The sequence below is a fragment of the Etheostoma cragini genome, chromosome 18 (assembly GCF_013103735.1).
Source record: "Etheostoma cragini isolate CJK2018 chromosome 18, CSU_Ecrag_1.0, whole genome shotgun sequence".
Classification (NCBI taxonomy): Eukaryota; Metazoa; Chordata; class Actinopteri; order Perciformes; family Percidae; genus Etheostoma; species Etheostoma cragini.
Window position 1 is genome coordinate 5,349,870 of NC_048424.1, and position 14,567 is coordinate 5,364,436.

Sequence of the window (14,567 nt, forward strand, 5' to 3'; positions counted from 1 at the left end):
TTCATGCTCTTTCTTTAGTATGTGTATAGTATGTCTTTTTCTAAATAGGTACATATTATGATCCCGGCAGATGAAGAATGAAGGGATTAGACAAGAAACTGATAAAAAGTCTCATGTTTGAGGTATCCAATTATACAGATTAGATTCAAATACATCAGACCTATTTGCAACCTGGTTGAAAAGTGGACAAGAGAATCAAGTGACAGAAATGAGTGCAACTGCAAGAGGCCTGATATTGTGTTACATTTGCCAGACTGATAGATTTCCCAATGCTTCAGTGAAAGCACAAAAAATAATAATAATTGAAATTAAAGCTGTGATTCAGTGAATAAATTCAAGCCACCATCTGGTGAATGAGAAGGCCATTTTCCCTATAAATAGTCATTTTCTCAGTCAGTATAAACAGCTTAGAGAGTGTTTGGTTTAGTTGATCCTGGCACATTCATTTTGGAACAACAGTACAAACTAAGACAAATCTGACAGCTAAGGTTTAAGGAGGAGTTACACTGCTTAATCACTGGAATTTTTAATTGATGTTATTATAAAAAAATCCCTCCTGTTACATGGTGTACTGAGCTGGCATCTGTACACCTAAACTGCGTTGCATGTTTATTCCTATTATATATCTGAAAGTATGTTTTTAAATGATTTCTTTTTAAAAACAGTGTCATATGCTTCATTTCCAGATCATCTTTTTTTCCCTTTTTCTTCATTTTTCCTTATCTATCTTCTCCTTCAGCAGAAATTGAGTCCCTTACTCACTGATACGTAATCAGTAACGCTGCTGAAATATAATACAACAGGATGGTCCAATACATTATCTTCAGTTCATTTTAGTACACTTACTCAACAAATGAACTATGAAAATGGGGATATCAGTGCAGGTGTGCTGCAGCACTTGCCTGCCCCAGGCACGTCTCCATGAACTCACATCGGCTCCTAGCGGTCGGAGTTGGAACTGCAACAACCTCAGGCCAAAACTGGAACTTCCTGCTGTTCAGACCTGATATACGATTTATTTGACTATGGAATAATCTATATGGAATGAACTCATTCCTAACAAAAAGGAGGAATAATTCTGTATTATATTTAATAAAAACATAACACAACTTTGAACATTATAAGTAAGGCTGATGGACATAAATTGTATCAAATTAAATAATGTCAAACGAAAAACAGGCTGCAGATGTGCATTATGATCTGAGGCGGAAGTGCTGCTGAAGACTGATGGATGGAAGCTGTGAAAGAGTCTCTCTCTCTCTCTCTCTCTCTCACTCACTCACTCACTCATAAGCTCGTCCCTTTTCTCCCTTCGCCGTGATTGGACGAAGACACTTCTTAGGAATGGCACCAAACTATTTAAATAGCACTTTGTCCCCCTCGGCTTAAAAAGGGAGTTTTTTAGCGGCCGATATCAGCAAGGACAAGTTCATCAAGAAAGAAAGAAGAAAAAAAAAACATCGAGATTTTATTCATTCTTATTCTTTTCACGTTGGAACTTCATTTTTTTTCTCCAAATAACTTGCCTTTAATTCATTCTTGAGGATTATTGCTGGATTTCTAAATATTTTTCTTGCGGGACTTTGTGACTTTAGCTCTGCTGTTCTCATTAAGCAGGTGAGTGGCAACTATTCTAAGGAATGCGCCTCTTTCTGCAGCTGCACTGGCACTCCGCATTGATCTGTGGCTGACTTTAATATCATTTTTACTGTGTTCCACCTGTTGCACACTCACTTTGTCTGTCATTGACATTCCCGTTATAAATGGTTAGATTGTTGTCGTTTCTTGTCGCAGGCAGCAGCTTGGTGCTTCACCATGAAGTTGACAGGGATATTTTTGCTATTGATGTTTTGGACCTGCGAGAGTGCGCGAGTCGCAGGTGAGTTGGGCAGAACAAGTGATTGAACTGCTCAGGATATTAATTATCTTTTAAGATGGGAAGCTACTTGTTATGTATCAGGGTTTGAACTTAACTTTTTTGTCTACCAGCTAAATGGCTATTAAATGTTCAAATTTGACCAGCCACAAAATAGATTGCCTTGTTTTTTTTGGGCTGGAGAGGGAAGTAAATCTACTTGGCACTTGCATATTTGACCAGGTGCTGATTTAGAATCCTGACTATGAGTCTGGAGTGCTTTTATTCAAACTGAAGACTACAGACACCCAGTGCACTGCCAGACAAAGACTGACTACTGATTATTATTCACCCGCAGAGAGCCGAGACGACAATAGTGTGTATGACTTGTTTGAGCTCGTCAAAGTCCCGAAAAAGAACCACGGGGTCACCCTAGTGAAAGGAGACGACCCGTACAGCCCCGCCTACAAGATCCTCAACCCAGACCTGATTCCCCCAGTCCCCGAGAGCGCCTTTAGGGACCTGATCGACTCCATCCACGCCGAGAGGGGATTCCTCCTCCTGCTCAACTTCAAGCAGTTCAAGCGGACCAGGGGAAGCCTCTTGACCGTGGAGAAGCAGGACGGTTCCGGACCCGTATTTGAGATAGTCTCCAACGGCAAGGCGAACACCTTAGACATCGTTTTCTCCACCGAGAAAAAGCAGCAGGTGGTTTCCATTGAAGATGTGGATCTGGCCACGGGCCACTGGAAGAACATCACGTTGTTCGTGCAGGAGGACTGGGCGCAGCTGTACGCGGGATGCGAGGAGGTGAGCACCGCCGAGTTGGATGCGCCCATCCAGAGCATCCTGACGCAGGAGACCCCGGACAGCGCGCAGCTCCGGATTGGGAAGGGAGCCGTGAAGGACAGATTCATGGTGAGCGCACGGGCCATTATAGACGGGAGAGTTTTAAGTCACGTCTCTTTTTTTCATGTTGTCAGCGGAGACAGTTTTGTTTAAAACGCAAATGCCTAATTATGTCCAAAAGCTTAAAAACCCACAAATAGCAGAAATAGCAGGACTGACTTATTTTAACCCTCTTTTTAGACTGATGCAATTCAAAGCGGTTTTCCTTACTGAATGTACCGGATTGTAGCCTAAACTTAACATCACTGCTTGCAGGGGGTCTTACAAAACGTGCGTTTTGTGTTTGGAGCATCACTAGAGGCCATCCTCCGTAACAAAGGATGCCAGAGCTGTAAGTAATCAGACATCTTTTATGTTTCCTAATCACTTATCTGCTTCATGTAGAGCAAGTCCTTATCCAAGAAATGTGTATGTGCTTGATTGCTTGCTGATTTCTACATACAACCGTCCTTGGGCAGCTGTTTACCACTTGTCACACAGGAATGCCATCTTACAAATAGCTCAGGGTACTGTGGTCTCAAAGTATGTTCTCTGCTGTTTTAACTTATTACTTTTCATTAGGATTTATTGCTGTGTGGGATGTGTAACATTTTAAGAACAATATCCTCCCTCATTAATAAGTCAACCATAATGTTAAGTGTGCAAAAATGTGGTTTGGTTCATGTTATTTCTTCTTTCAGCCATGACCACTGACTCAATGATTCTGGAGAACCTCAATGGCTCCTCTGCCATTAGAACAGAGTACACTGGACACAAGACTAAAGGTAAACACTACTTACATACTGTGGACATCCCCCGTTATACTGGTACATGTCTTTTTATTAGACTCCAGCATATGGAGACTGAACACACTTTTTTTTAATGTCACCTTCACTGCCAATTCATGACTTTCCTCTCTGTGTTTTGGCCCTGGTGAAGACCTGCATATGGTCTGCGGCTTCTCCTGTGAGGACCTGGTCAGCATGTTTAAGGAGCTGAAGGGCCTCGGTGTGGTGGTCAAGGAGCTGTCCAATGAACTCCGCCAACTGGTAAGAAGGAATTCCAGCTGACCGTCTGGGGGAAGAGTGCAACAGACAGTCTGTCTCTTTGCCTTTGTGTGTATTTGATTGATGTGTCTGGTCTCTGGGTTACCGTCACCGCCTGTGTACAGTTGTCCAGTAACATTAGACACATACAGTATAAGGTCCTAAGGATATGTGGTAACACTAATATATTTGTTAACAAAATGAGCTTAAGAATATGTTCAGTGCTTAGATAACAAGGGAGCCTGCAGATGCCTGATGCATTATGTAGTGAAGAGTGACATATACTCTTAAATTCAGTGTGCACCAATTCTGAAATCTGCATCAATATAGTTGTAAAAGGAATCCTAAAACCACATCTTGAATTCTCCATAGCCACTACTTTATTTTAGCAAAAGTTCTAGTTCTACTCAAACCTGTTTTCTGTGAGATAGATAGATAGATAGATAGATAGATACAATTATACCACCAACAACAAAGGTTATAAACCTATTCAACACCTATTATTAACTAAAGTGTCAGAGTCTGAGTTTCACTGGACATCTAAACTATCTTATGCAGTTGATTTTTATTACTCACTGACGATGAAAACACCAGGCAATAGAACAGAAAGTACACGTACAAAGCACATATACAACTTTATACTCACACTTTTAACTTGTGTGGTGTAATACGCACCACACAAGTTACACATTTTAGTAAGAAAAGTAGCTTTGCCAAGATAACAACTAATCGCGATCCAAATAATCAATTAACAATATCTATGTTTCGTCTGTTTCTCCAACACCTTCCCTCCCCAGACGGATGAGAACAAGCTGATTAAGAACCGCATTGGCATTCACAGCGGCGTCTGCATCCACAACGGCATTGTGCACAAGAACCGAGACGAGTGGACCGTTGATGACTGCACAGAGTGCACTTGTCAGGTGAGATCTGAACTGTTCATTTTGTCTCTTAAGTAGTTAAACACACGTGTGAGGGAATGCACTCCATGCTTTGACTTGTTTTCACACACACACACACACACACACACGCACAAACTTACCACCACTTAACTGATCTGGTTAGTAATTAGTAGTGTGAAGGCTTGCCAGTAGGCCAACAGCCTTTACCGTTGTAATGAGAGGTCTTTTGAAAGAAGTTCAACTCGAGTGTGACTCAGAGGGACGTGACCAGACTTTAAGTGATGCACTGTAATTAAGAACAAGACCTTGGCTCTGACAAGTGGAAAGAATTGATGGGTTCAGGTGCTTAACACTTGGCAGGGATGATTTCTGCATTTCCAAATAGGCTTGATTTCCTGATTTCTTCTCCTACTAATAAGCTACTTTTCTCTATTTTCCCTTTTTTCCCTGTGAGTAATCAGATCCAGGAGGGACAACATTAGCATGCATTGTTAGAGGCGGTTGTTATCCCTGAGTCATTCACAGTACACCCACACAGATTGGGCTGGCAGGCTGACTTTACTTGTTTGGGACTCAGCGCCCAGGCCGGCTCTACAATCAAACTCACTTCCATTATAAGGACTTTGGCCTCGTTCCCATCTTCCCCTGACCCAGTGGGCAGGTGGTTGTCTGCACTGAAGGGGTCTCCCTTCTCAGTCACAATCCTGCTCTTTTGTTTTTCTGTCATGGTAAATCTGTGCAAACTCAGATGATGAGAGAAGTTACATGCAACACGCACTAATTTACACAACAATATGCAACACATAAGTGACACGATTCTGTACTGTCTCTCAATTCCATTTGGAAATGGGGATTAAAACAAGCCTCTGGACATAATTTGAAAGAAAATTGCAAACACATTTGGTTGATATCCATACAGTTGAGCATATATTTAACCATACATTTGATCTCTGTGCTTGTGCAGAACTCTGCGACTGTGTGCCGCAAGATCTCCTGCCCCCTTATTCCCTGTGCTAATGCTACTGTTCCTGATGGAGAGTGCTGTCCACGCTGTGGAACACGTAAGCATTTCTGTACAATTCATTGTTAGAGTCTGCATAGCTATAGGATAGTGCACTGTAATTACAGTGTTATTAATGTATGTAAACCTGCACTGTAAGCTACTGTATAAAAGGTCCCCATAAGCTAGAATGTGTGTGTGTCAACTAACAGGCGGAGCGTACAAACACTGCTCCATTCACAGAGCCGTTTTTGTGTTATTTGCCATATAAAATAAAAAGCCACAAATATTTCCCTGTATGTAAAGGTTTCTATTCAGGAGAAAACGTGTTAACTCTAGAGATCCTTCAACTGCAATAACATCCGAGTAAATGAAAGGGTGCTTATGTGTTTGGAACATTGGCGCTTTGTGCCCCAAAACATCTTTGAAACGGCTGTAATTTGCAAAATTGGTTAAAGTGGGATGGAAAATTGGTTGGCTGTTTAGTGAAGCCATCTTCTACATGAGGAGAAGTGACATGTTCTTCATACCTGTGTAGGCTTGGCTGCAATGCTTCCCCAAAACCTAAATAAACAGGGGGACCCGCATTCAGCCAGACCTCAGCCACTTGTTGAAGTCATTACACACCCAGGCCCATGTTTGCAAAATCAGCTTCCTCTTTAGGAAAACATAAGCCATTGGGGCATCCCTGTGTATCCTGAGGACAGTGGCCCTTTCTATTTTTCCAGCTTCTCTCAGTGTGTTAGTTACTGCCCTCCTCTCAACAGACGGCCTTCTATCTGTCCAAGTACCAGCTAAATCCACACTTAATAGGCCTCCGCTTTAAGAGCTTTCACTCCTCATTTAGGCTTGAGGGTGTTTGTGAGGGGGTGCTGCCTCACTGAAATAGCTCTTTTATTGTCTCTCTCTCTCTCTCTCTCACACTCTCTCCCTCCTGCTCAGCGAGCGACTATGCAGAGGACGGCTGGTCGCCGTGGTCTGAATGGACCCATTGTTCCGTGTCTTGTGGGCGGGGCATCCAGCAGCGTGGGCGCTCTTGCGACCGTATCAATAACAACTGCGAGGGCACCTCTGTGCAGACCCGCGACTGCTACCTCCAGGAGTGTGACAAGCGATGTGAGTTACCACAGCAGACACATCAGCCAAACACAAACGAATAAGTAGACCCTGTTAAGCCCACAGTCTGATTCACATGCAGTTACCAAGATGTGATAAATAACCTCTGACCTTCACTTGCGGCCATCAGTCAAGCAAGACGGCAGCTGGAGCCATTGGTCACCCTGGTCATCCTGCTCCGTCACCTGCGATGCTGGTGTCATCACCCGTATCCGCCTCTGCAACTCCCCCACCCCTCAGCTTGGAGGCAAGGACTGTGAGGGAGAGGGCCGGCAAACCGAGAAGTGTCAGAAATCTCAGTGCCCCAGTAAGTCACATCATCTGATATTCCTGCTTGCATTTGTGTATTATACAATGCAAGGATAGAAATTAATCTTTTTTTTATTCTTGTCTCCCTTAGTCAATGGCAACTGGGGACCCTGGTCCCCGTGGGATACCTGCACTCTCACCTGTGGAGGTGGTTTCCAGACTCGTAAACGCCTGTGCAATGACCCAGCACCAAAATACGGTGGCAAAGAGTGCGTTGGAAATGCCAAAGACACCCAGCTGTGCAACAAGAAAGCCTGTCCAATTGGTGAGGCATTGTAATCACATACAGAACTTCTAAAATTGAATGCCATGTATCCGCATTATTTGGAACATTATGATTTTAGTGTCCTTTTATTTATTATACTGCTTGTTGTTGTTTTATTATAATGCAAGTTTTATTTAGTGAGTCATGTTTTATATACTGAGATCTCTCTTCACAATGAGATCGTTACTGGCAAGGGATTTATGTGATTAAAAAAGGCCATTGATGTTGCAGATGATGTCTAAATAATGAGAAAACATTGCTTGTTTTGCACATGTTTTCAGATGGGTGCCTGTCTAACCCCTGCTTTGCTGGATCCAAGTGCACCAGTTTCCCTGATGGTTCCTGGAAGTGTGGGAAGTGCCCAGCTGGCTACACTGGCAATGGTATCAAGTGTAAAGATGTGGATGAGGTGAAAATTCTTTCAACGTTGCATTATGATTTTGTCAGGCACAAACAGTTTGATGCCTGTTGCAACATCTACTGAGTCTTAATTGTTTTGTGTTTTTTTATCTTAAAAACAGTGCAAGGAGGTCCCAGACGCTTGCTTTGAGTTTAAGGGTGTGCACCGCTGTGAGAACACAGATCCTGGCTACAACTGTCTGCCCTGCCCTCCTCGCTATTCAGGACCCCAACCATTTGGCAGAGGAGTGGAGCAGGCTGTTGCTAAGAAACAGGCAAGTGCTGTCTAGTCTTTGTGTCAAGCAGCCAATGTACAATAAATATTGACAACAGGAATAACTGTTTCAAGTACACTTGTGTCTCCAAGGCAGGACCATGATCACTTATTTTACTGAATGTCTGCCTTTTCCAAGAAAAAATTATCATGAATTTGGATTATGCTCGGACAGTTTGATTACTGGTCATTCAAACTTTGCATCCCCCCTTCACTCTCCAGGTATGCACACCTCGCAATCCCTGCCTTGATGGAAGCCATGACTGCAACAAAAACGCCCGCTGTAACTACCTCGGACAGTTTGCGGATCCCATGTACCGCTGCGAGTGCAAGCCCGGCTATGCTGGCAACGGACATATCTGTGGAGAGGACACAGATCTGGATGGATGGCCCAACGCTGACTTGGTTTGTGTGGAGAATGCCACATACCATTGCAAAAAGGTACATGGTGGTGAAGCAGCGAGGCTCCAATGTTCACAAAGCAAAGTCGCAAAGAAAGCAGTTTTTACACAGATAGTTTGTTTTCATCTCTGACTGTCTGACTGTGTTTTCTGTTATTCAGGACAACTGTCCCAACCTCCCCAACTCTGGGCAAGAGGATTACGATAAGGACAACATTGGAGATGCTTGTGACAATGATGACGACAATGATGGCATTCCTGACGATAGGGTAAATAAAACTCTCCGGATGTGGCCATAGCAGTAAACAAGGGAGTGTGTGTGTGTTCTGCAATTTTTGCATTCATCATTCATGCTGTCTAATAAGAAGTCAGGTGGATAGAGGGAAGGGGAGGGGAGGCTCTGCAGGAAAGCAAAGGTTTCTCTGAGGCCTGAGCCAAAACCTCAAATTCCAACACTGAGGCACTGCTCTGAAGGAGCTGCACTGTGTGTTTGCTGATCCCAATATTAGATTTGGAACAGGGCCTAAGAGTAAAGCACATTTTTATCCTGCATCACTCCGTACCTGTGAATAGATCCACTTAGGTTCTGCACTGCACCTGAAAACCTATCCTCAACTCTTAACTTCTACTGTTTTTTTTGAAACAGGATAACTGTCCATTCGTGTACAACCCCAGGCAGTATGACTATGACCGCGACGATGTGGGTGACCGCTGTGACAACTGCCCCTACAATAGTAACCCAGACCAAACAGACACAGACAGCAATGGAGAGGGAGACGCCTGCGCTGTTGACATTGATGGAGATGGTGAGGATTAGAAAGTTTAATAAAAAAGGCTCCTCTGGAAATCTACATCTTTATTTTTGTGCTGAAGTAAGGTCAGGCTTGTGTAATATGTACTTATGGAGTAGCTTTTAATATATGTTTCTATAAATTCCCCAGGCATATTAAACGAGAAGGACAACTGCCCCTATGTGTACAATGTCGACCAGAGAGACACAGATCTGGACGGAGTGGGAGACATGTGTGATAACTGCCCTCTAGAACATAATCCTGATCAGGTGTGTACAGACACACACACACACACACACACACACACACACACACACACCGCCCTTCACCATTTCCTTCCACCTCATCCACCAACAATAATAATAATCCACATTCATCTCCCTGCCTTTCTCTATAGCTCAGCATCTGTCTTTCAAATGAGATAGAGCTGCAGTGATTAGCCCTGTGTAGCTGTCTAAGCTTTATCTGCCATGTGAAGGTGGAGTAAATCCTGCATGCAGCTCAAGGGCACATCAGTTCAATAAGGCGTAGTGGGGGGCTAGGGTTCTTTTCAATGGCCCATTGACGTTAGCTGGCTAATGTGAGGGAAGAGGCCCTAGGCTGAATTTTTCTGAGGAATGGGCTGGCCCTGGGCTGTGTGCATGCCCTGTCTGCTCACCACGGGCCTGCTCAGTCCACCTGTTCTATGCTACACTGAGAAATAGGAATGTGTTGAACAACGCAACTCAGGAAGAGGATGGGGGAAGGAGTGGTGAATCTTAATCTACACTGATGTAGTCTTTAAAAAGTGAAGGGAGAGAAAAAAGTGAATTACACGCTGCATTTAAAGGCCAAAAGAGACAAGTCCAGACATGGACGCAGCAATGCTACATGCTGTTCCAAAGACTACGAAGAAATGCTTCTTCAAATGTTGTGGTCTTATTGAGAACTTTAATATCAGAATTATGGATCTACAGCCCAAAATCCTCACATCCTACCCCTGCTCTAACCCTTCATCTTCTTTCATTCATCCCTGTGCCCCCATTCTTTCTTAGTGCCGCAGGGTGTGTCTAATCCTACCAACTAGGGCTAGCATGACTTTGCCCTTCACTACAGATGCTGGAGGTGCTCAACAAGCAAATTGGAGTAGGAGATGCAACAGAGTCTTGATTTTCAGTAGCTAAAACCTGCTGACAGATCTTGGACAAATTGAGCTTGGCAGCTTTGCTGAGGCAGAGTGATTTCAGTCTAAGGAAAGTCCCTATTGAAAGCAGGGGAGGAGATGAACAATGGTAGCAGGAAATTGTGTGGTTTAAGGAAACCAACACGGTGGAATGTAATCACGTATGTCTGAGTGCTGTTAATACTTCATTGTCCCCTCAATCCATACAGTTGGTCGTGACTCTGATGTCAAAACATTGTACCATTGCAGGTGGATTCAGATGATGACCGAGTGGGAGACAAGTGTGACAGCAACCAGGACATCGATGAAGACGGACATCAGAACAACCTGGACAACTGCCCATACATCTCCAATGCCAACCAGGTTGACCATGACAAGGATGGCAAGGGAGACGCCTGTGACTATGATGACGACAACGACGGCATCCCTGATGACAAGGACAATTGCAGACTGGCCTTCAACCCTGACCAACTGGACTCTGATGGTGAGCAGAATGGGCCATGCTTTATTCCCAAAGGATACAGGTTGTCCGAAACAATTCTCAAGCACCAAAATGCTCAAATATTGCTCACAGCATGTCAAAAGATCTTTGAAACTCTTTGGGTATTACTATTAAATATGCAATGTATATGTATTTTTTTTTTTTTTTTTTTTTTTTTTTTAAAAGGTGATGGCCGTGGAGATGCTTGCAAGAATGACTTTGACCAAGACAATGTGCCCGACATCTATGATGTGTGTCCCGAGAACTTTGACATTAGTGAGACAGACTTTCGCAAGTTCCAGATGGTTCCTCTGGACCCCAAAGGCACCTCGCAGATTGATCCTAACTGGGTTGTCCGCCATCAGGGCAAAGAGCTGGTTCAGACTGTCAACTGTGACCCTGGCATCGCTGTTGGTAAGTCACAAATCACCTAGGCAAATTCCTTTTAAGTGTTACTTACTTGTCGAAAGATCCTATTCCATTAATAAAAATAATGGGTTGTGCTTCTCTACAAAATGCACCCTAGTTTGCCCAAAGAGCATACTTTCAAAAATGTGTGTGCATTGAAATTCTGGCCTCTAACTTGCATTTTTCCTTTAGGTTACCACGAATTCAATTCAGTGGACTTCAGTGGGACTTTCTTCATTAACACAGAGAGGGATGATGATTACGCCGGCTTTGTGTTCGGCTACCAGTCCAGTTCCAGGTTCTATGTGGTGATGTGGAAACAGATTACGCAGACATACTGGTCTAACAAACCCACCAAAGCCCAGGGCTACTCTGGCCTGTCCATCAAAGTGGTTAACTCCACCACTGGCCCAGGAGAGCACCTGAGGAACGCCCTGTGGCACACAGGAAATACCCCAGGACAGGTAATACATTTGGACTTTTGGAGGTTATACCCCCCCCCGCCCCAATTGATTATTTATCATAAAGAGGCATGAAAAGATAAATCCATGGCTGTTTTTTCCCCCATGCTTTAGGTCCGCACTCTCTGGCACGACCCCAAGAACGTTGGATGGAAAGACTTCACCGCCTACAGATGGCATCTGATCCACAGACCGAGAACAGGACTTATTAGGTGGGCAGAGGATAATATTTAGTCCACATACAAGTTCAGTCTTCACATGGGTTTCACATCCAAATCCCAAGCTTTGGACCAACTTTCATTTTTCCTTTATTCCTGCAGAGTCGTGATGTATGAGGGCAAGAAGATCATGGCAGATTCTGGTAGCCTCTATGACAAAACATATGCAGGCGGCAGGCTAGGTCTTTTTGTCTTCTCACAAGAGATGGTATACTTTTCAGACCTCAAGTATGAATGCAGAGGTAAGCATTTATGTGAAATAAACTTTCCAGAAAGCATTCAATGTTCTGTTATGAAATCAAGGCTATATCCAACTCCTTTTATTATTCTCTTTTTCAACAGATGTCTAAATGCATGGCGCAGGAAGCTCTGAGGAATGCACCTTTTTTTGTATAAAGTATGAACTTATGTATTCTGATGAAAAGTCCAGGGACCGATTCATCTCCGCAACTCTTTCTTCTGCGGCACGCACACTTGGATGAGGCAATGGGCATGTGGTCAGCCTCAGGGTAACTTGAAGCTGGTCCGGGCAGAGCACCAACCGTTTGACTGCCAGTTGAGGATCAGAGAGCCCCTTCTCCTCCACCCTTAGCTTTCACAAGAGCAGAGAGAGAGAGAGCTGGGGGAAAAAACAAGCCCTCTAGCTTCGCCAGTAGGACACAAACACCTTTCTATCCCAGCTCTGCCTGCTTTTCTCGCTCTCTGAAAGACCTCATTCATCTCTGTGCGGGAACGGCTCCCCATAGACAACTATGCACTTCCAAGCCTTTACATCTCTCTCTCTCTCTGTCTGTCTCACCTCTTCAGCCTATGTGCCTGTCTACCTTAGCTTCTGGATGGACATCCCAAAGAAGAAGAAAAATGAAATATTTCCTTTGCTTTACCAGATCTTCCACAATGTAGAATCTGAATGATACATTTGAGGACTCAGAGGATGAAAACAGTAATAATATTTTGTAGGGATGTTGGTTTTTGAGGATTTAGGAAAACTGTTGGGAGTAGGGTAAGTTAGAATAAGGGGAACATCATGTTGTGGATGCGTGTGGTTATGCATGTACTGTATGTGGAGACTGGAACAAGAATGGGCTTTTAACCATCTACCTAAGAAAGAAAAATACAAGCTTAAATTTAGGTTAGCTATCTTCTGAGCGTACAACTATCACAGTCTGGTTAACTAAACAACTCTCAGGGTCAGATGGAAGTCTCAACCTGCCCATATCAAACCAGTAAGAAAAGATATGAGGATTGTTTTACAGAAAATTGCTAGAGCCAGTGTTCCCTCCAAAATACTCCCCAGCTTACATCAAAACCTTGGTCATTGAAGAGATTTATCCCCCTCAGTTTCTGAGGATTTAAAACTGAAATTATGTAAATACATGTAAGTTATTTACTCTTGCCTACAATGTAGGCAGCAAAGGAAATACAAAATGCTTTGAAAACGTATAAAAATAAAAAATATATATAGATCCAATATCACAGTTAAAACTGATCCAAAATAAAGGTACAGCCAGGTGTCACTGTCTAATATCCCCAGCTGTATCCACTGTAAGTGAATTAGGTATTTTTCAGATAGGGCTATATAACATGAAGTGTATGTGACGTGTGCCTTTTCTTCAGAGAGAGATGAAAAACAAAGGAAATCTTTGATGTACAAATATTACCTCATTGCTGTTGTATAATTAGATTAAACAAAAACACAACCTAAGTACTTTTTCATATTCCTTTAAAATGATGGACATCTTTGTGCCACTGTAGCATAAGCTGTAAATAGTATGACTTTTCATATCTAAAAAAAACACACAAAACGCTCCCAATCCTGTGATTTACCCCAGTGAGAACAGTACAATGGGAGATTTCTTTTTTATGAATATTTTTGCCTTATCATGTATGTTCAATGCTGTTTTTAGCAGATAAATTATTGTTTTGTCCTAGCTGTTTGTGTGAGATTGGTGTGTGTGTGTGTGTGTGTGTGTGTGTGTGTGTGTGTGTGTGTGTGTGTGTGGGGATAAATGCTATTTAAATAATTTATCAGGATGTGTTGCCTTACCAAAGGCCACATGTCCATCTGTATAAACGGTTTGCACACTGACGTGAGGATGTTCTGTTCTTTATTGTTTTTACCTTCTTGGTTATTGTGTATCAATGTTACCATTATTGGTAATTATTTATACAATTAGTTTTGCTTTTCTCTAAACATTTTCTTAGTTGTACAAAGCGAAAATGCTGTTTTTATTCATAGCGATTATTTTGTTACATACTTCAAGACAATAAATAGTTGTTAAAATTCTTTAGCCTGTCGGTGCTTTTGTTTGTCCCATTGGAGCAGTTTCAGCACTTCTCATCTGGGTTTTATTATTGTTGATCCAGTTGTTAACATGACGTGGAGATAACACGTTTTACATTAAACACAAACTGGTGGATGACTGAGACCACAAAATAAGTAGACTTCCTCCAACCAGATCACAAAGACAACTGGCTTTGATTACGTCTGCTGCAGTCTATATGACGTTCTTACAGGATTGCTCCTGTAGTGCTTGTCGGCCGGATGTCCGTTATCTTCTGCTTTTTTGTGTTTGGGTTCTAAACTCCTG

The 14,567-nt window shown here is 42.9% G+C and overlaps 1 protein-coding gene across 1 annotated transcript; it reads left to right on the forward strand.

The window, feature by feature from the left end:
• Positions 1-1,379: 1,379 nt before the first annotated feature.
• On the forward strand, positions 1,380-14,263 carry thbs1b (thrombospondin 1b). The gene is made up of 23 exons (XM_034900233.1): positions 1,380-1,617; positions 1,795-1,879; positions 2,214-2,773; positions 3,020-3,095; positions 3,445-3,528; positions 3,683-3,792; positions 4,587-4,712; positions 5,656-5,752; positions 6,634-6,807; positions 6,938-7,114; positions 7,208-7,381; positions 7,663-7,790; positions 7,903-8,055; positions 8,277-8,495; positions 8,617-8,724; positions 9,102-9,261; positions 9,397-9,515; positions 10,658-10,892; positions 11,076-11,303; positions 11,490-11,761; positions 11,873-11,970; positions 12,079-12,218; positions 12,319-14,263. The coding sequence occupies exons 2-23, from the start codon at positions 1,816-1,818 to the stop codon at positions 12,324-12,326; spliced, it is 3,510 nt and encodes a 1,169-aa protein (XP_034756124.1). The 5' UTR covers positions 1,380-1,617; positions 1,795-1,815; the 3' UTR covers positions 12,327-14,263.
• The last annotated feature ends 304 nt before the right edge of the window (positions 14,264-14,567 follow it).

Coding starts and splice junctions, on each gene's coding strand:
- thbs1b (XM_034900233.1), top strand. CDS start 1,816: ATGAAGTTGACAGGGATATTTTTGCTATTGATGTTTTGGACCTGCGAG. Junction 5,753..6,633: donor CTGTCCACGCTGTGGAACAC/GTAAGCATTTCT, acceptor CCTCCTGCTCAG/CGAGCGACTATGCAGAGGAC. Junction 7,115..7,207: donor TCAGAAATCTCAGTGCCCCA/GTAAGTCACATC, acceptor TGTCTCCCTTAG/TCAATGGCAACTGGGGACCC.